Source organism: Xyrauchen texanus, chromosome 14, assembly GCF_025860055.1.
Source record: "Xyrauchen texanus isolate HMW12.3.18 chromosome 14, RBS_HiC_50CHRs, whole genome shotgun sequence".
NCBI lineage: Eukaryota > Metazoa > Chordata > Actinopteri > Cypriniformes > Catostomidae > Xyrauchen > Xyrauchen texanus.
In genome coordinates this window covers 17,027,279-17,047,477 of record NC_068289.1, presented here as the reverse complement: position 1 = coordinate 17,047,477, position 20,199 = coordinate 17,027,279, and the positions used below count along the sequence as shown (strand labels likewise).

The 20,199-nt window shown below is 36.0% G+C and overlaps 1 protein-coding gene across 3 annotated transcripts in view; it reads left to right on the top strand.

The window, feature by feature from the left end:
• The first annotated feature begins 492 nt into the window (after positions 1 to 492).
• LOC127654861 (disco-interacting protein 2 homolog A-like) overlaps positions 493 to 20,199 on the top strand; it is a 201,834-nt gene continuing 182,127 nt past the window's right edge. For 2 of the 3 annotated variants that reach the window (XM_052142366.1, XM_052142364.1), the window contains exon 1: positions 494 to 962. In XM_052142366.1, coding sequence (XP_051998326.1) covers positions 839 to 962 — 124 coding nt within the window. In that variant the 5' untranslated portion in view covers positions 494 to 838. Of the gene's footprint in view, positions 963 to 20,199 lie in introns of all 3 variants that reach the window. The other variant, XM_052142367.1, reaches the window with a different exon arrangement.

The following is a 20,199-nucleotide window of genomic DNA, read 5'->3' as shown; positions in this document are numbered from 1 at the left end:
AGTGTTGACCTGGCAGTACACGTTACCACTAACAGACTTTGTACGACTCATCTTGCACAACTCGTTTGACTAGGTATTATTTATAATATATATATATATATATATATATATATATATATATATATATATATATATATATATATATATATATAATTTCAGTGGTAAAAATTAAAATCAATGAAAATAAAAATAAAATAACTAAAAAAAAAAAAAAACCACGCAGTCAATTTGGATATTCAGTTTGTATAGGCCTACACATACTGAATCAACCATGGTTTATCATAAATGACCCCTGGGACGTAGAATAAAATGTGCAAATGTTTGTATTATATAGTGTTGTTTAGATGGCTGTGTATTGTCATGTTGTAAAGTTCGTCTTGATTGTTATTACTTCTTTATTGGAGTACTTCTCATTTCAAGTGCGCTCGCGGACGCGCGCGCGCAAGCCTGTGTAGGTGAGTCAGGAATCATTCAGGCGCTGTTCCCGCAGCTGCTCTACTGCAATGGCGATGGCGGCGCATTGAAGAGCGGAGTTGGGCGAGTTTCCCTTTGTTTTACAGAGAATTAAAAGGAAACCTTTAGTCATGCACAGCGAGCCAGTGCTGAATCCGGCGTGAAGAAGGGAGTAGCTCTTGCATTTGTACATTTTACCTCAGGTGGTCGGAGCTGTCGGGCTGTAAAAGCAAACAGCAGCCTATATGCAACCGCCCCGAATACTTCTCACATCTGCATGCGATAAGCGAGTAGCTCGCGTGTATCCACCGACCAGCTCATCTGAGCCACAACAAACCCTCTGTCCGGTGCGGACCTGGATCTACCTGACTCCACCGGGAACATTATGGCAGAACGCAATTCCACCGGATTACTCATGATGATGTTGGAGCCGTCACCGGCGATCGCGATGACTCTCCCAGCGGAGGTGCGCGAGAAGCTGGCGGAGCTCGAGCTGGAGCTCTCCGAGGGTGAGTCGCTGCTTTTCCGCGTGTATGAGTCTTGAAGCCTGCCCGACAAGCCTGCCCTGCGGCAAATCTAAGTAGTATCATCATGAATAGGGATTTGTTTATGTTTCATGCACTATTTTTAAACGTGGGCATGCAAAGGCTAATCCAGATTTCTGTTTAGACACACACATGCTCTGAAATAATTCATATCTGTCATCGAAACGTTTCAATGCAGCTCTCTATACCATGATCTGATGCATGGAGTTGATGAAGATGATGATAGGTCGATGTACTGCAGGTGTTTAGTGCTGTGTCAGCAGTGATTCAGAATCACCTCTTATTCACAATTAAGGCAAAGCGTTTTAATGGACATCTAATAAAGACTCTGTTTGTTGGCTCAATGCAAGCTCTTTATTAACTGATTCTCTGTTTTGCCAAAAAAAAAACTAAAAAACATGCTGCATCTCAATAGTTCTGCTGTGATTTTAAATGTGTTGGATAATGGAAAAGCATGACTGTGATTCACTGTTAATAGTAAACTGTATTTCCATTCATTGGCTACATGAGAGTTGGACTAAAGGAGAGTTGGTTTCAGTTGTTTTTTAAAGCTATTTGCTCAGTGTAAATTTCAGACATGAACAACTGCATGTTTTGTATATCATGTGGCAAATGTTTTGGCCCAGCAAAGCTTCCCTGAACAAGTCCCTTTATAATATTGATCAAACATTTTTCTTCTCAGATAAGGTAATGTTTATTACTAAATGGTTATTGTACCTAACTTATCTTATATGGACATTGAAAGCAGGATACAATAATATTTAGATCACTGGACCATCAGTTATCCACTCTAATTGTTATTTTTGTCTGTGTGAGAATTGTTGCAAGAAATGGAAAAATAGGTGGTCCTTTAGGAGCAACAACCCCCAGATGCAGATGCTTTTATCCAAAGTAACTTGCAGTATGATTGAATGACTGTTATTTTAATGAAATTCACAATTGCAGGGTTATGTTATTATTAAAGATTGTGTTATTAGAATAAATTATGGGCAGTACTCATTCACATGATGTTTAAGACCTTGGTTTTAGCCTTTTTTCTCTAGGAATTGCTGAGTGATGCTCTATGAGCTTTTTGTAGGGCGGTAATGGAATGGTCCACACTTAAGGATCCAGACTATTGTCCTTACCCCTCCTTGTCTTTTAGCTACATATTTTTTTTAATTTGCACCCCTGGCAACACCCATTTTTATAATCTGAGTGCTATAAAGCTTCAGATGTGTTACTGTAATTAATGTTTCAGAATTGTGGGATTATAACTACTATTTGCTAAATGGAGTTAAACATTTGCACTAATTTAGTTCAAGAAGAAGAGGTAGGCTATTAATTAGAGGTCAACCGGTATTAGATTTTGCTAATACCGATCACTAAGGTGGTGGAAACAGCCTATAACCGATTATTCGGTTGATAGTTTTTAAAATAGATTTACTGAATTTTAAAAATCTCAGATGCAGAATATATCACGCAACCAAAATCCAAATAATCACCTGAAAATTAACACGTAACGTGGGACTTTATGTATAAACAAGCCCGAAAGACATCGAGGACTCTTACTTTAAAATGTCTGTGCTCATAGCTCATACAAACACATAAAGGAAACAAAACATGCACTCTTAAAAAACATCTCCTACAATCATCGCAACAACAACAAATACATCTGCAACTATCAGTGTGGTCGTTTGCAGATAATCAATAGTTCCAGAAAGCAACTATCAGTGCCTATTAATCGGTAAAAGCTGGTATATTAGGTCAACCCAGGGGTGGGAATATGGCCAAAAATTTTTTTACACAGTATTTTTTTTTCATATTGTTTGATAACGATATGTATCACAATATACATTTCATACCATTAATAGGGGCACAACTGCATTCTGCATGTTTGTAAGAGCTCAAGAATGAATTAAACATAAATTGTTTGTTTACAAGTAAATTCAAGAGGGCAGGGGCAACTTAGCACTAGGCATCCGCCTTGGGCCCCCAGAAGCCAAGGATCCCCTAAAAATACAAATAATATGCTTTGCTATTATCATTAATGCTATATAGCGTGTGCTGAAATTTGTTATATCACTGTAACAACACAGATATGAATGATATTGCAGTTAATTTCTGCCCATCAATACAAGCAACCCCCTTCCCCCTCAGATCAGGCTGTAATGGAATATTCCAAGGATTTTATTTGCATCTACACAAGTTTGTAAATAAGTGAAAGTGAGCTAAACTGCTCGGAAATTTTTCATGGTAGAAGTTAAGCTACATTGTTGCTAGTTCAGTTTGGTTTGAATTTGTGGAGAGAAAAATTTTAATGGAATTGAGACTTCCTAATACCTGTCTTTCCAAACGGATCAGACTGCTGCACAGCCTGCACCACCAACCGCCGCTGCTCCCACGAGCACACCTTGCACTACTCTTGCTATTCACATTAGACCTAATTCATCTTAGTGCCATCTTTGATATTTAATGGGAATGACAACGAGGCTGTGAGGGATAGACCTACAGTCTCTCGCATCCATTTCAGCCCTCAATATATCAGATATTACACTTTTCTGCGGCCTATCCTGGTAGCGTTATTTATTTATAAATTTTGTCCTCCCCTTTTCTCCCCAATTTGGCCAGTTCCCAATGCACTCTTAAGTCCTCGTGGTGTCGTAGTGACTCGCCTCAATCCGGGTGGTGGAGGACAATATTTCGCGGCATCCACGCACAACTCACCACGTGCCCCACCGAGAGTGAGAACCACACATTACCCCCTTTGACTACCCTCCCTAGCAACCGGGCCAATTTGGTTGCTTAGGAGACCTGGCTGGAGTCACTCAGCACACCCTAGATTCGAACTTGCGACTCCAGGGGTGGTAGTCAGCGTCAATAATTACTGAGCTACCCAGGCCCCATCCTGTTAGCATTTAATTACTGTACAATAGCAAGGAGATTGTTCAGCTGCTCTATCATGACAAGGCTCCCTGAAGATAATGCGCATTACATAGTAGTGGATGGAAAAGTGCTATGATTCGTATTTACTTTAGTTGAATTTTTAGAAAGGCACATAAAAAAATGCTAAACATTTTGATGGAAAATCAGACATGTTTTCGTCTTAATTAGGAATGTAAATCTAACAAACTTATTTATGGTTCAAATGTAAAAGTTTAGCAAAGCTTTCTGGAAACATGCAAAGTCAAGTTTTAGTCTAATATTTTGGATATTGTTTATTCAAGGTCAAGTTGATGGAGGAAAATTGCATAAAGAAAGAGGGAGAGTGAGAAATAATAAATTAATTGTAGTAGTATATATTGCAGTTCATAGTAGCCAGATTGTGTTTTTTTATATAATGTGCTGTCAGACATTACTATTCAATCCTTTTTAGAAAGTTGGCAAAACCAGGGAGAAAGACACAACCGCAGACACATTTTTGTTTGCTGTTTGCACAGTCAAGTGCTGTCACAGAGACTGATGAGGTATCTCAGGACACTTACTGTATTTCAGTGATATCTTTTTCTGGACGTAGGAATATTTTCTCCATACCATTCCATAAATCTTTTTTATTTTTTATTAATAAAACAGCTTACAGCACATTTAAGAGATAATCGATGTAAATGTCATTAAAAAGGGCCCCATTCATGTGCTTTGCCTATGACCCCCTTGGATTTAATCCTACACAAGGTGGGTGTGACCTCTTTTCGATCAAATTTCCCAGTGGTGGTAATGCACCATAAACTGGATTGCCAACCGGCAATTAACATCACAATAAGAAGAAACACTTTCTTGCCTGTGACAGCGCTATGAATCATGAAATAACTTTTAACAAAATAGTACATAAATAAACATCAATGGTGTTGATGTCGGAGTTTGTGTTCAGTCGATGGCTGTATTGCATTGTCAGTGCCATCTTGTTTGGTACACAACAATGTTAAATTAGCCGGATAGCTATCTGTTAGTTAGCAGCTACCTAGCCTCATTACTGATTTCCATGACAGCAGTGGTGCTTGCTAATACTTCCTAACAGGCTGATTTCATCATGACTGAGATTCTGTTTGCCATTTGTGTGTACTGTATATCTTTGCTGAACTGCTTGCGTTTTTGACGACTAATCCGATCGTCTAGATATTGAAAATGACAAAAAAGTTTTTATCGATATAGAAAACGTATTTTCCCCAATATATCGATATCGTTTTAATCGCCCAGCCATAGGTCAACCCCTATTATTGATAAAAAATGTTGGGACATCTTGGGGATAAATTGTGCCTATTGACACAGATCAAGTATTAAGCTATGCAGTGCTCAAGTTCTGACCCATATTGCATTTGATGAGCTCTGGGACAGCAGCATAAGACCTAGTTTTTTGCAGGCTGTGGAAAGTTTTACTGTTGCAATCTTTTAAAAGGAGATAGAGCGAATCCAAAACAGCAGCTGTTCATACTGCTAACATACCGTGTCACCAGTAGGCTCTGCTACAGCAATACAACACCAACATTTTTCCTGGTTCTGTTTTCCAAAATGTTTACATTTTATTGTTTCAAGGTTTTACGCATATGACACACACAAATCAAACAAACACAGCAGGGTCGCAGAAAACAGCCGAACCCCTATCTGCTTCCTGCTTGCATGTGCATCACTTCCTGCCCTGCAAACTCTCAGATAGCTATTGTTTTCCTTTAGCCTTTATTTGCTGATGCTCAACTCGAAATAGATGGTAAAGACCCTTAGTATAATTTTGAACAGTGGTACGCTCGCTCATAATGCCCTCTTCACACTAATGGTAGTGAAATAATAGAAGGCCTATTTTTACATCTATATAGGGGTGAATCTCATAAAATGTGTGGTTGATATTTTACAATGTAAATAACATATCAATTAAATAAAAATAAATATAAATAATTTTTCACATAACAAGAAATTTGCTAAGAAAGCGGGATGCTTTATCTTCAAAATAATGTCAATGAAAAAGCTATATATATATATATATATATATATATATATATATATATATATATATATATATATATATTAGTTAGATTATTAGATTATTAGGTTCGATTATACCCATATAATCTACACCCCTGTATATAATATATATACTGTATGAAATTTAATAATAATATACTGAATCTGGGGTCAAATATGACCAAGACATATTCTTGACATGATATTCATGAGATTCATGAGTTTGGACTTAATGTGTAGCTTTACTCATTGCTCATAGTGATCTATATTCTATTTGGTAACCTAATTAGCAATCTTCTCAGGCCTATTGCTAGATTTCCTGCTTTGATTTTTAATGTCGTATTGTTCACTCTCTAATGTTTGTTAGCATAGATGATCAAGGTCCAGTGTTTCCCACAGGATTTTGTGAGACTGTGGGGGGTCCGAGGGCACCCCCCGTAAGATAAGTTTGTAAATTTTAAAGTTAAATGCATCAATCTGGTGCACTTGGAGAGCAGGATTAAGAGGCTAGATCTATGAAGAACTTTGTGTTCTTTTAAACAATTTTGTGCTCTAGTAGTTTGATCATAAATGGTAATGACATGGCAAAAAATTCACTCTCAAAGCATGATCAAAGAGACAGAGTTTAACGCAGTTAATGGTCAAAACACAAAATCAACTAAAGCATACAGTTGAGCCAGGGCTTGACATTAATTATTGTCATGTGCTTGTCATCCAGATAATGAAAATTAGGGATGCACCGAAATTAAAATTCTGGGCCGAAACAGAAAATCCAGCATGCACTTAGCCGAAAACCGAAACCGAAACTGAAATTAACTTTTTTTCTTTTTTTTTTTTTACCTATTTAAGAAAATAAATGAAAAACTACAAACCAATAAAATAAATCACACTTTTATTGAACGTAACACACCAATATTGGACAAAAAATATATTAAAACTATATTAAATATTATTCTTCATTCAGTTCTGTAAAAATCTAATTTTACAGATTTTATTAACAATTATCCAAATAATGTAAAGTTTTAGAAAACTATTATATGCAAAACAACAGTCAAGTAATGAACTTAGCTAGCATCTTTCAAAAAGTTTAAATATGCAACAGTAATTTTAATTCAAACAAAAAGGCAGAACACAGAATGGCAGAGGGCCTCTATTCCACTGATCTATATATATATATATATATATATATATATATATATATATATATATATATATATAGATCAGTGCTCTATTCTGTTTATGTAAACATATGTACTCTTTAAGTGAAAATTATTGTGCAAAACAACAGTGCAAAACAGCAGTAATTGAACTAAATCCAACCTCAACTGTAAACGACAGATGTATCCTCGAATGAAGAACAAGTGTAATGTAATTGCTATACACATCAAATTGGACCACTTTCTATTTAAGTACAAGTGACAGGTTTCTCTTCAAGAACAAAAGTTGCTAAACTTTCTGACAGTCTCTCCTGTCTGAAAGCTCATCAAGAACATGAGATGCTGCACTGAAAAGTCTCTCACTCTCTGTGCTGGTGCTTGGCCTGATATAAATACCTGTGCTGTGTGCAATCCGCGCAAGCAAAGGAAAGCGGTCTTTGTTTATGCGACCGTAGTCAAGGCGATTGTCGCTTCTGGCGTAGTTCAGCTAAATACGTCTCAAGTTGTAGTGTAACTGCGCTAGTTGTGGCACTGCTGTGGATCGGGGCGCTTTCCTGTAGAATCTCTTGCTGTACTCTGTATATATATAAATCTCTCTCTCCCGCACAATCCTCTGCAGTTGGCCTTTATCCCTCTCAAAGGCTTGATTAGCCTGATAAGGAACCGGGTGTGTAGAATCACGACCCGGCCTCGCCCTCCGCCCTGCCACAGTGAAGTATGAAGCATCTGATGTCTTACAGTTCGAGTTGGCATCAGTTCATCCTCTGAAGTCAAAAGACAGATGTTTTGCCTTGCTAGCACCGGCTGTAGTTTGTCGTCATCACTCAGATGCACCTAGCATTGGGGTTCAACTCCAAGCAGGAACAGAGCTGGATCTGGCCGGCTCTGGTAACCTTGGGATATGAATCATAGACACAAATTGAATAACATTAGTGTAGATGCCATTAAATTGTATGCAGAGTTATAGATCATGATAGATGTTTTTGGTTCTGGCAGACCTATCTAAAGCAGACTAATTGTGAGTTGATGGATAAATTAGGTGTATGCCTGGCTAAATAGATGAGTCTTTAGTCTAGACTTAAACTGAGGGAGTGTGTCTGTGTCCCGAACAGTGTTAGGGAGACTATTCCATAGTTTAGGAGGCAAATTTGAAAAGAATCTACCTCCTTTTGCAGATTTTTATATTCTTGTAATTTCTATAAGCCAGAATTTTGCGATTGTAATGAACTTGACGGAATATACTATATCAGAAGGTCACTTAAGTACTGTGGAGCTAGACTATTCAAAGCTTTGTATGTAGTTAACAGAATTTAAAAATGAATATGAAATTTAACAGGTAGCCAATGTAACAATGATAAAATTTAGCTAATATGATCATATTTCTTGGTTCTAGTAAGCACTCTGGCATTTTGAACCAATTGAAGTTTATTGGTTGAACTTGCAGTACATCCTCTCAGTAATGCATTAAAATAATCTAGTCTTGAGGTCATGAACACATTAATTCGTTTTATCAGTATCAGTAACAGAGAGCATGTGTCATAACTTAGCAATATTTCTGAGGTGGAAGATTGCTGTTCTACAAACATTGGAAATTAGATTTTCAAAGGACAGATTGGTATCAAATATAACACAGAAGTTGCTGTTGAAGATGATGTAACAGTATATCCATCGAGAGTCAAATGATATTTTAGTAGCTAATAAGTAGGTTTTTGGTTCTTTAATTTGTACCTCTGTTTTGTCAGAATTGAGTAGAAGGAAATTTCTGGCCATCCATTCTTTGATTTTGTCATGATTCTCTGTTGTTTGCCTTGTGTTTCTCCCCTGTCATCTGTTCCTCCCAGACTACACTTCCCATAATACCCTGCCCTCATCCCTGCCAGCTGTCCTAGATTGTTTTCACCTGTCTTACTATTTACTCATTACCCATTGTGTATTTAATGCCCTGTTGTTTGCTTAGTCTGTGTCAGTTGTTATGTGTTTTGACCTCCTGTGTTTGACCGATGCCCTTCGTGGATGATTTCTTTGTTCCTGTGTTTAAACTGTTACGTTGTACTTTGTTTATTTAATAAAACTCTGTTTAGCCGCACCTAGATCCAGCTTTTGGGACTTCCTTCCTAACATTCCATCAAACATTACATATTTCATTGATACACTTAGCTAATTTGGAGAATTGTTAATTTTCATTGGGTTTAGAATAAATATAAATTTGGGTATTGTCTGAACATTGAAAATTATTCTATCAGGAAGACTCACAGACTTGAGTGAAATTGAAGATGACATTTATTTGATGAATATAAAACAGAAAAGTAATGTCTCTCTTTGGCGTAGGCCCCATCTGGCGGTCTGAAGTTGTAGTACTCGGAACCGTCATATCCTGCCGGAGATAGGAGGCAGGGGCTAGGAGCCTACCCCTGTGCAGTCTTACATGTGATTGGCTGGGAATTATCCAGCTAATGGTGCGATGATGTACAGCTGATAGTTTTCCCGCTGGAACTACGCTGCGCATACATTTCCATGATTCGTCATATGATTCAACGGGAATCATGTGTAAAGAGAAAAGCAGAGGTCCTAAAACTGATCCCTGTTGCACTCTATATTTATCATCTGTTTGATTTGATAATTCCTTGTTTACACATACAAAGTGGTAGTGGTCTGATAAATAGGACTTAAACCTTGCTAATGCAAGTCAACTAATGCCAACATAATTCTCTAATCTATTCAAGAGAATGTCGTGATCTATCGTGTGGAAGGCAGCAGTAAGATCTAAAAGCACTAGAAGAGAAGTGCAGCTGTGATCAGATGATAAGAGCAAGTAATTTGTACTCTGTACTGTGATGGAGCCTAAATCCTGACTGAAATTGTTCAAATATACCATTTCTCTGTAGAAATTAATATAGTTAGAGATCTTTTATGTTATTATGAGAAGTGTAAAAATATTTTCGGTTCATTATGAAAATGTGGCGGGACAAATTATACTGTGGCGGGCCGCCACATTTTAGGCAATTAATGGGAAACACTGGGGTCTCTGGAGATGTAGGTGTAATCTGTGGAAATATGGGCGTGTAAGACTTTATGGATCTCAGGCTTTTAAAGGGTGTTTAAAAGTATTTTGACCTCAAGACTTTTTTGACATCACTGGGCAACAGAATTAATGCTCTTAGTTAGGATACTTTCATATTCTTTCAATGTCATCAGTGTATCAGTGGTAGTCAGTTTATTTCTCAGAGGACAAGCTTCGATTCTTTGTAATAAGGCATTATTAGAATGCCTTATTAGAATGAATAGATGGAAATTGACATTCTTTTTACCATTGGAGTAGAAAGGAGTGAGGTTAGTTTGTAGTAATCCAATTAAATAGATATATAGAAATATTAAAATAATATTTTTAAAGTAACTCTGTTACCATCTGTAATAAGAATATATATAAGACAACACTTGTTTTGTTAATGGCCTACAGTATGTTTGGTTGTCACGCTGACTGGCTTTCAAAATCATGATTTACTGCATTCAAGTGTTTAAATCTCACTTTGCCATGGCATTTATTCCAGTCTGTGACCTTTGACTTCCCAAAACAGATGCATGTGGTACTAATTGTAGTGGGAACTAAAACATGATGGATAGAGATATAACACTGAGTGTGTTTACTTGCACGTTCTTACATCGATTACGCATAATAATCTGACAACGTGTGCTGCATGTAAACACCTTAACCAGCGTTCTTACTTGCTTATCATATGTATGCAAGATTTATGCGGATGTCTATTCACAGATATTTTTTTTTTATTCTTGTTTATTTAAAATCTTATGCAAACACATTTTTCTTGCTTTGTCTGATTTTTTAGTTATTAGCTTATGGCTGTGCATTTAAACAAGCTCAATGAGATGGTTTCAAGGACACATATTTACTGTTATTCTTACTTACTGCATGATGTTTAGTGTTTGCAATGCAGAATCATAATTTAATATGCAGTTCGGTTCAGGTCTCTGTTAATCTATGCCTTATTATCCAGCCCGGAGGCTATTTTTTTAAGGGGCACAGGTTAATTGATGTTACTCTGCTGATGATTCTGGATTATCATGCAGGTAGATATATGTGGTGCTGAATGAAATACATCTCACTTGTCAATAAGGATGCATGTCAGACTACACTGCATTGTTAGCTATGTTTTGAATGTCTCAAAGAACATTTCATGTTCCTGAGTAGTGTAATAGGCAGGACTATGTATAACTTCTAAAGTCTAAATCATATTCACTTGTTTAACTGCAGTGCTTGACAGTGTATATTGATCGAAAAGAATGTTTTCAATCATCTTTCCAAAGATCTGTCAGTTGGGATGGGAATCTTAAGAAATTGTATGATTCTGGTTCTGATTCCTCTAAACAATTCCTGTTACTTAATCGTTTAATTAAAGACTGAAATTACAATAAAACTCACAATTTGTATCTTTAACTAAGCATTGTCATATTAATAACCATTCAGTAATTACTCTAAATTCCTTGTTTATTTCAAGTCAGACATGACAAAATGATCGACTTGCGATTCAATAAGTCTTTGATTCACTAAAAATGACAAACTTATAAAAGTCATTTGTTTGGTAGGAAGCGCTGTATGTTTTGCGCTGAAGATTCAAAAGAACCGACTCATATGAGTCATTTGCAAAGCAATTTGATGCTGTAGAAAAAAAAAGCATCTCAAAAAAGTATTTTGTTTGGAAATCGGTCGGCACTGGTCACACTGTAGATTTAAACGAACCGGCTCATAAGGCTAATTTGTTTGGGAATCGGACTAAACTGATCGCGCTGTATGTTTCATATTGCTGATTCAGTAGTTTGGCTTTAGTGTGACGACAATATAAAAGCTAGTTATTTTAGGGTTTAGGACATCTTTTATCTTGTGTCCTTGTGTCTTTTGGTTTCCAGTTATGTCAAGACTCTTATTTTGAAGTTTGGTTACAAGTCCTGTTTTGTCCCCTTTCCTTGTTTCCTTCCTGATTGTTTCCAGCTGGGTCTCTGTTTCTCTATTAGTCTGTGGATTTGTATATATACCCCGGTGTTTTCCCATGTTCCTTTGTCAAGCTTTGTCTGTTTGTAATGTGCTCTTCCATATTGAGTTATTTGTTTTCTTGTTCCGCTTTGCCTCATTGTGGATTTATATTCTTATTAATGTTCTGCAATTGGTTTCTGCAACCTCTGACTCATTTGGACATTATTACAATTTTGTAAACAACATGTTGTCTTTATAATATTATTTTTACTATATTTCTCACATTGTATAATAGGTCTTTACATGAACATTTATAGCTACCTTTATCATTTAAGCCTATTCAATAGAAGTTTGAGTTGGTGATTTCTCAGCACAGCTATTTCAGTGATATCTGTCAGTCAATAGATGCATTTCATATGTGGTATTCCAAAATAATACACTTACAGCACCTTTAAGTCAGATTTAAGGAGTTAGAATTGTAGGGAACCTGATTGCTCTTAGGTTTTATTGACCAAAGGTTCAACTGAAACTTCCACCTTAAGGAGAGGAGTTAAATGGCATGATCTTGTATTCTCTAAGGTACGGGGTGTGAGGGAGGCATGCAGACATGCAGATCTGTTGATCTCGACATGGATCAGTGGTGGAGAAATGGGGCGTATATGAGCACAGGAAGACAAATAGTGTACATTAACTCCTGCGGCGAGGCTGTACTTGCCCAGATAATTCATTATCTCTCTCTGATTTCACACATTATTGTTGATCAGCCTCTTGAAGAAGATTATGTAGCCTTGTCTGACAACAGTCATGTGTCAAGTCATGATGAATTTGAAGCAAAATTCTGTGTGGAATCCTGAAACATTATATCACATGGTCATGGTTGTCCAACTCTAGATGTTTCTCCATACACTTCCCTCTCATGTGGTTGGTCAGGCGACTGAAGACTAGAGTTGTTTTACAGGGTTGGTGGTTTCTTGGTGTCTCTCTGAATATATTACTGTTTTTTATTGCTGGTTTGTGTGTTTGTTGCATTTTGCTTGTCCCTGGACACAATGTCAGAGTCATATTCCCATATTGTTGCCATAATTGTGGCAACACCAGTACTGAGTACAAGTTCGCTCCATCCAGCAGTTCTGTTTTTTGTTCAGTTGTTTTTTATCGAACAATGTATGCACTGTTGAGTAAACAATGTTACACAATGAAATGTGTAACATTGTGGAAATGTGGAATTTAGACTGTTAACTCCACTGAAAGCCTTATATATTTCTGGCTCAGGATGTGGCTTTTGATAGAGCCTTCATTAGCAGTAGGCCAAGAGCATAGTTTGACTGGATTCTGGCGGTTTCCTGAGGATGATTATGAGGTTGAATCAGGCCCAGTTCAAAGGCAGGAATGCTTTTTCGCTTCAGACGCAAAGGTTCTTCAAAAACTTTGGAAGCATAATTATGCTGCCTTCTAAGATACCTTGTTTTGCCATTTTGGTAAGAAAAAATATGATTGAATTAATGTAAATCTTTCAATACTTAGTTAATGACCAGAAAGTAAACTCAATTTGAGCATCCCCATGAAATCAAAGTTGGAGTTTTCTATACTTTATTACAAATATTTTATACTTTAATAACTGGATTGGAATGAAAAGGTCAGGGCGCTCTTGGAATGCTGAGGAAAACAGATCTTGGCTGTGGTCTGGCTCACATGAGTCAACATTTCTTTAGCAAATGGGGCGGGCTGGATTCTCAAGAACACACCACCATAGTGTAATTCTTGGAATGTGCCATTTTTGGAATGTACCTAAAATGACTTGAAATTCTAGTGTAGGAAAAACATGAAACTTCTTGGGAAACCCCATGTTTATTTTGGATGTTTTTATGCATGTATTACATGTTAGTATTTTTGCATCTATTACATGTTAGTATTGCTTGCTATTTTTAAATAATTCAGTCCTTAAGATTTGATTGTAATGTCACTCCATGTTGAAATGTCTTTTGGTATTATTACCGCATCCCATTCAAAGTTGTAAATGGGATATTCCTTCTTGACATCTCCAACTCTGAAGATTAAGAATAAAGAAATGAAATGGCAATGGCCTAGAATTGTCAATGATTATCAAGAAGATAATTTCACAGGTTTACACAGCTGTCTCACCTTACAAATTTAGGATGAACCGGTTTTATCACCATTTTATTTGCTTAAACATTTTTTTTTTCATAGTGATCAACCAATATGTTTTTTTTTAATGGCTGATGCCAAATCTAGAGAGCAGGATGACCGATAGGCCATTATAATGCAGAGATAAGCTATATATGATTTCACATAGTAAACATGATTTAACAATTAAATGAAGTTTTATTCAGCATAATATTTTTCTCAATTCCACATAAAACTTTAACTTTATTAAAAATAAAATCAGTAAAATAAAAACAAGATTATTGTGTGTTTTAGATAGTAGATAGCAGCCTCTCCTGGTATCTGTTTAGTCATCCCATATACATGAAGAAATAGTTCAAACATAAAATGAAGAAGGAACTGAAGAGTGTGCTTAATAATCTAGTCACCACAGACAGTATGTGCACATTAGCAATCGCATTATCTCATAAAAAGACCTAATACAATAATAGCAATAGCTAATAATAATGATAATAATAGTAATAATAATAACAATAATAATATTTTTACACAATAACTTGCATGTGACATTGTTATGCAGTCCTGCTAAACCCCCAAGCCTTTTTCTGAAAAATAAAGGAAGTATTTGGAATTGATGCTATCATTCATTGTTCTAGCCACAAAAACCCAGTATTAAGGGGTTATTTTAGATTTGGATAGTAACTTCAAGCAGCCAAGCATATTTGGAATTACACAAATGTGCAATTAGTGAATATAGAGCACTGTATTTATAACGCTTATGCATGTTGGCACACCAAACTGAACTCACGCATGTCTTTTAACTATGAGCACGAGAAGGAATTTTTGTGGGTTTTTTTAAGCACAGAATTTACATAATGGATCAGATTGATTGGGAAATAAAAAAGGCACTTAAAATGTTAGTACTCAAGCAATTTTGCCATTGCAAACATCATCAATGTGTGGTAACAGATCAGACCAGATATGTTTTTAAATCAACATCGCAAAAAAGGTCTCAAAAATAGTTGCAAACTCACATTTATGTACATTTTTGAAATATAGTACAGAAGCAATTAGCAAAACTAAACAATTTTAATGCACTAATGCAATCGGATCTGCATTCATGGGTGGATTACTGCTCCATCTCCAGTGTAATTATGTCTGATGTCTGTATGTGCAAATACACAACTGAATGTCTTAAGACGAATCGAACGTATGCTTTATGCTTTAGGCTGTTTCAGAATGAAAATGTTAAATATTTAAAAAGAATAAGAATTAAGAGGTATCAATTAATTATGAAAAATGTCCTGCCTGAGTAATATGTAATCATGTAATCCATAAAAAGTAACTGTAATCTTATTGTGAATATTTTAAAATGTAATGTAATATAATTACAAGTACTTGAATATATAGGCCTATATATTTTTTTTAAATAATCCAGATTACATGTAATCAGTTACTACACAGCACCATGTCCGCAAACATACTGTAAGCACAGTGAACAGCATGTGCAGAATATTTATTCATTTAATTAAATAGCAGCCCTTGCTCAATTTTTATTTTATTTTGATTAGTCGTTCAGCCCTAAATATGACATAAATAGCAGCCATATACTGTATATATAGCACACTTGAAGCGCTTTGATTTTAAAGTTGCTCTCTTGTGTGAAACCAGCAACAGCAACTGACCGCTTCCAGTTTACACGGCACGGATCATTGCCTTTTGTCATGGACTGACCGCAACACAGAATTCCTGAGTCAGAGGAACACAGTTTTGACCCAGGCTGATATAATGCATTTTTAAGAGGAAGATCTATGAGCGCTCCACAGGAATATATGCTTCGCATGAAGAAATCACCGTATTTGCAAAAATTTGTAAGGTTCGTCAATTCAATCTTTTAAAGATTTGCGATATATTGTAGACCACTAGTTTTTCATTTACTTTGGTTGAAAATTTCTGTACGTGGCAAGTCATGTGGCGATCTGTTGTACTTTTCCAACTAGGAAGCTGGAAATTCTGATTTTCGCGTTGAATGGAATGCAGTATTAGTACACGGAAATGTTTTTAACCTAAACATTTGTTAACTTTTAAATTAACAGTTTTTTTAAGTGCAAAATATGATTTAAGATTACTGACTCAATATCAAAACATTAAGCAAGTTACATACAACTTTACTTTGCTTTAATAAATGAAAATGAACTGATAAAATAAAAAATAAACACAAAAAGACAAATAAACGTCCAAATGCACAAATAAATACCTAAAGGCTTTTGGGTGAATTACTTACATTACTGTCAATGATTACTTACTTTCAGGTTTCTAAAATGCTAAACACATGAAGTTGACCACACAGATGTTGGCTAAACTCCGAGCCACACTTCTGTTCTGGGATTCAACCATGTCCCAACTGCCGAAAAGAAAGCCTGTCCCTCGCTGCCGAATCACACCCAAACAGTATCCCAGTTATATAAACTGTAATATGCTAGTTTAATCCAAGAACTCATGCGATATACACAGCTCTTGCTTGCGGCTGTGGAGAATAGATTTTCTGAAGGGGTCATACATTTTTTAAGCTTGTGCCTGAAAGCATGGGAAGACTTCAGAGTCTAATGCCGCACACTGCACAGTTGTGTATAGGTGTTTTTGTGAGAAAGAGAGTTTGTGTGTTTGTATTTATTTCTGGGTTTGTTGTTTTTTGGGCTGTTCTGTTTGTTGAAGCAAGTCCCTTATAAACATTCAAGAATTCCACTGCATGCCTCGCTAGGTCACAGACGGCTTAAGGTTTTATCATTTTTTTCACTGATGTATATTTTTTGGCTAACTTATTTCATTTCATGCTGTAAGATTAAATATCAATAATTAATTTACTGTGCTACGTGAAAGCAATATAGAAATACATTGCAGCAGCTTTGGGTTTATTTTATTTAAGATATACCACATGACTCTTCAACAGGCATGCTCGTTTTTCTGTGCACTTTTTGTTTTTTGGTAGGCATGTTTTATTTAACAATGTGACTGTGAATACTGTCTACATCCCAGGCTAATGGAATCTCTCAGCACTTTTAGAGGAGTGTAGACCTTTATAGCAGTTTGTTATATGCATATTATTGGTTTATTACCAGTTTCTTTGTCTAACCTTTATTAACAGTAGCTTTTCCTGCTTAAAAAAACATCTTAAACGAGTTTAAACTTCTGAAACCTGTGTGTGAATTCTATGTGCATTTTCCATTTCCCTTTTTGATTTGTAACTAATAGCATCTAATAAAAGCATGAACCAATTTTCTCTAGAGCTAAAAATGGATGGCAACATATGCCAAATGGATATTGTTTACGTCTTGGTGAAACAGTGAGTATTTTAACAGTAACAGATTGGCCCCCATTCAATTCCATTGTATGTGCCTCACTGTAACCCAGTCAAAAATATATATATTTTTGGTAATCAACATTATGCCTGAAATGCTATCGATTGAGCTGAATTTGTATTGGAATATTCCCTTAAGTTCACAGTCTGCTCAGCCTGGTCTGGTTTGATGGTGTTACTTCAACACTCAACAGCACAATACTTTATTATGCATGTGATAATATCATTTTTAATCAGATGGGGCTTTTTTTGTATTCTTTGTAGTTTGAATAAAATACTGTTTTATTTATAATCAGAATTATGTTATCTTGTAAGACAGCATAGTTTTCTTGTTTGTAATGGCCTTCGCGTTGAATCATGCATGGTGAATTAAAATGCGGTCTAGCTGGGCAGATCAGACCCAGTGTGTAGCAGTTTCATGCTGTATTTTCATTATCAGTCATCTCTTCAAACACACTCTCTGGCTCGCTTGTGTTATTTTATTACACCTGCTCTCTGAGGATGTAATTTGTGCTTTCAGTGCTCTTGAAAAGAACTGGGGGCAGTATTCTTTAGTGGATTAATTTATTGCTGGCATGAGTCCTGGGCGTGTGATTGAAAGCCCAAAGCAGATTGGGAGTGCACATTTTAATTTCACTCCCAAGATTCTGCATTGGCTTTCAGCTAACTACTGCTGTCACATCAGAGGGGTCCATTTCTTATGTGAGATTGAACAAGAGTTTTAATACACTTTTCCTTTGATCCTCAAGACTGAAAAATAAAACATGTTTAAGGTTCATTGTTTTTGCCAAGAGCATAAAAATGGGCGGCTTTTCGTCTACAGTATATGGCATCACTCCCAACTTATGAGAGTCTGAATGCTTAAATCAAGAGAAAAGTCCTAAAATCAAAAGAACAAAAGAAAATAAGCCTATTTTTAGAACCATTAAGTTGTTTTACATTGTGACAATATTTCATGATAATTAAGCACATTCACTCCCCCCAAAATCTCACTACCTCAACGTAAATCTCATTATTTTCATTGCTGATTCTCATCAGAATCATGTTTCTGTAATACAGTATTTTTTTTTGATCATTAACACAACAAATCAATAAAACAATATTTTTTTTTCACAGTGCAGTAATGAGAATTAGATTTTTTACACATTACTATATGAGAATTGATGGAAGAAAATGTGCTTATTTCTCAATACAAAAAAATATTTACATCATTTTATTTGGCAAACTATGATTTATTATATGAGTGAAATACGACCCGGAAATGTCCTTGACAGGTTTTGTGAGCTTCACGCTTTAAATGTTACAGGTATGTTTGGATAGTGAGGTTGAAGATTTTGCAAAAGGATGTTCTCAGAGGGACAGATATTGATCATGTCTTTAAACATAGTTTTCTTCAGTCACACTGCCACAAGGAAATGAGCATCGTTTGATCTCAGCAGAAGCAGACACCAATGATTGTCCACTGTCCAGAATCCCTTGTTGTCTCCATCTGTCTGCTTCAACCCCTCAGATGGGTACAGAAACCACATGGTTTCCTCTGATTGGTCCACAGCTCAACAAGAAAACCAATCAGAAAGCAGTCTCATGGGCTCTATAATCACCACTGAGAACCACAGGAAGAGGAACAGAGGCCAAATTCAATTTAACAGCTCTAAGGATGAAACATCTCAACTCACATTTTTGGTTTGTCAGTTATTTTATATATATATATATATATATATATATATATATATATATATATATATATATATATATATATATATATATAAAAACTATCGCTTTGTTTTCAGTGTCTCTGACACTTGTATTCCTCATGCCAAATCATGACTGAAGCCTGTGAGTTGTTTGGATGGTAGTCAAGGACACCTTTCCAAAGCAGACTCACGGTTTAATTTGGCCTGTGTTTGGTCGGCTCCAGTGTAGGCCTGTACTAATGTAGAACACATGATCTGAACCAGTCCACTAAAGACCATTATTTGACATTGGATTATTGAGTACAATAAAACCAGTCTTTGTCTGCCTGAATGGACCAGCAGAGAAAACGTTTTGTTATGAACAATGACACATGACCTCACCCAAATGAACCAATGAGATGTTTGCCTTTCTACCCTCTTCACAGTTTATGGGTAAATATTATGCATAATTTAGGAATGCCCATGTGGCTTTGCATCAAAGGTTCAGCATGGCAGCTCCTTTGAGAATTTCAGTGATCAATGATTCCAATGCAGGCCTCAATAATAATGACGGCCTGCTGGCCCGTTGATGGAAAAGCAGTAGCAGTAGCAAGCAGTATGTCATGCTAAACATTTGGGTGTGATTACTGATTTGTTTAGAATTTCCAACCCATTCTAACTGATGCTTCCAAGACTATCCTGTCATTCTTGCAATTTGACCAAAATCTCATACGTATCAGCCAGTTTAACTAATGTTACCTTGGTGAAATATTTTAATCAGCAGAATTTATTACTGAGCATGTTTACATGTTACATATTAATGCTTATTTAGCTTAAGAAGTTAGTGTAAATGCCTTAAATGGTTATTTTATGTAGCTATGTAATCCTTAAAAATATTTCCAAATTGCATTTTATTTTTTTTCCAAATTTCGTGTATTCAGTTTTATTTTCTCTGAATTCTGGGTTTTAAAAT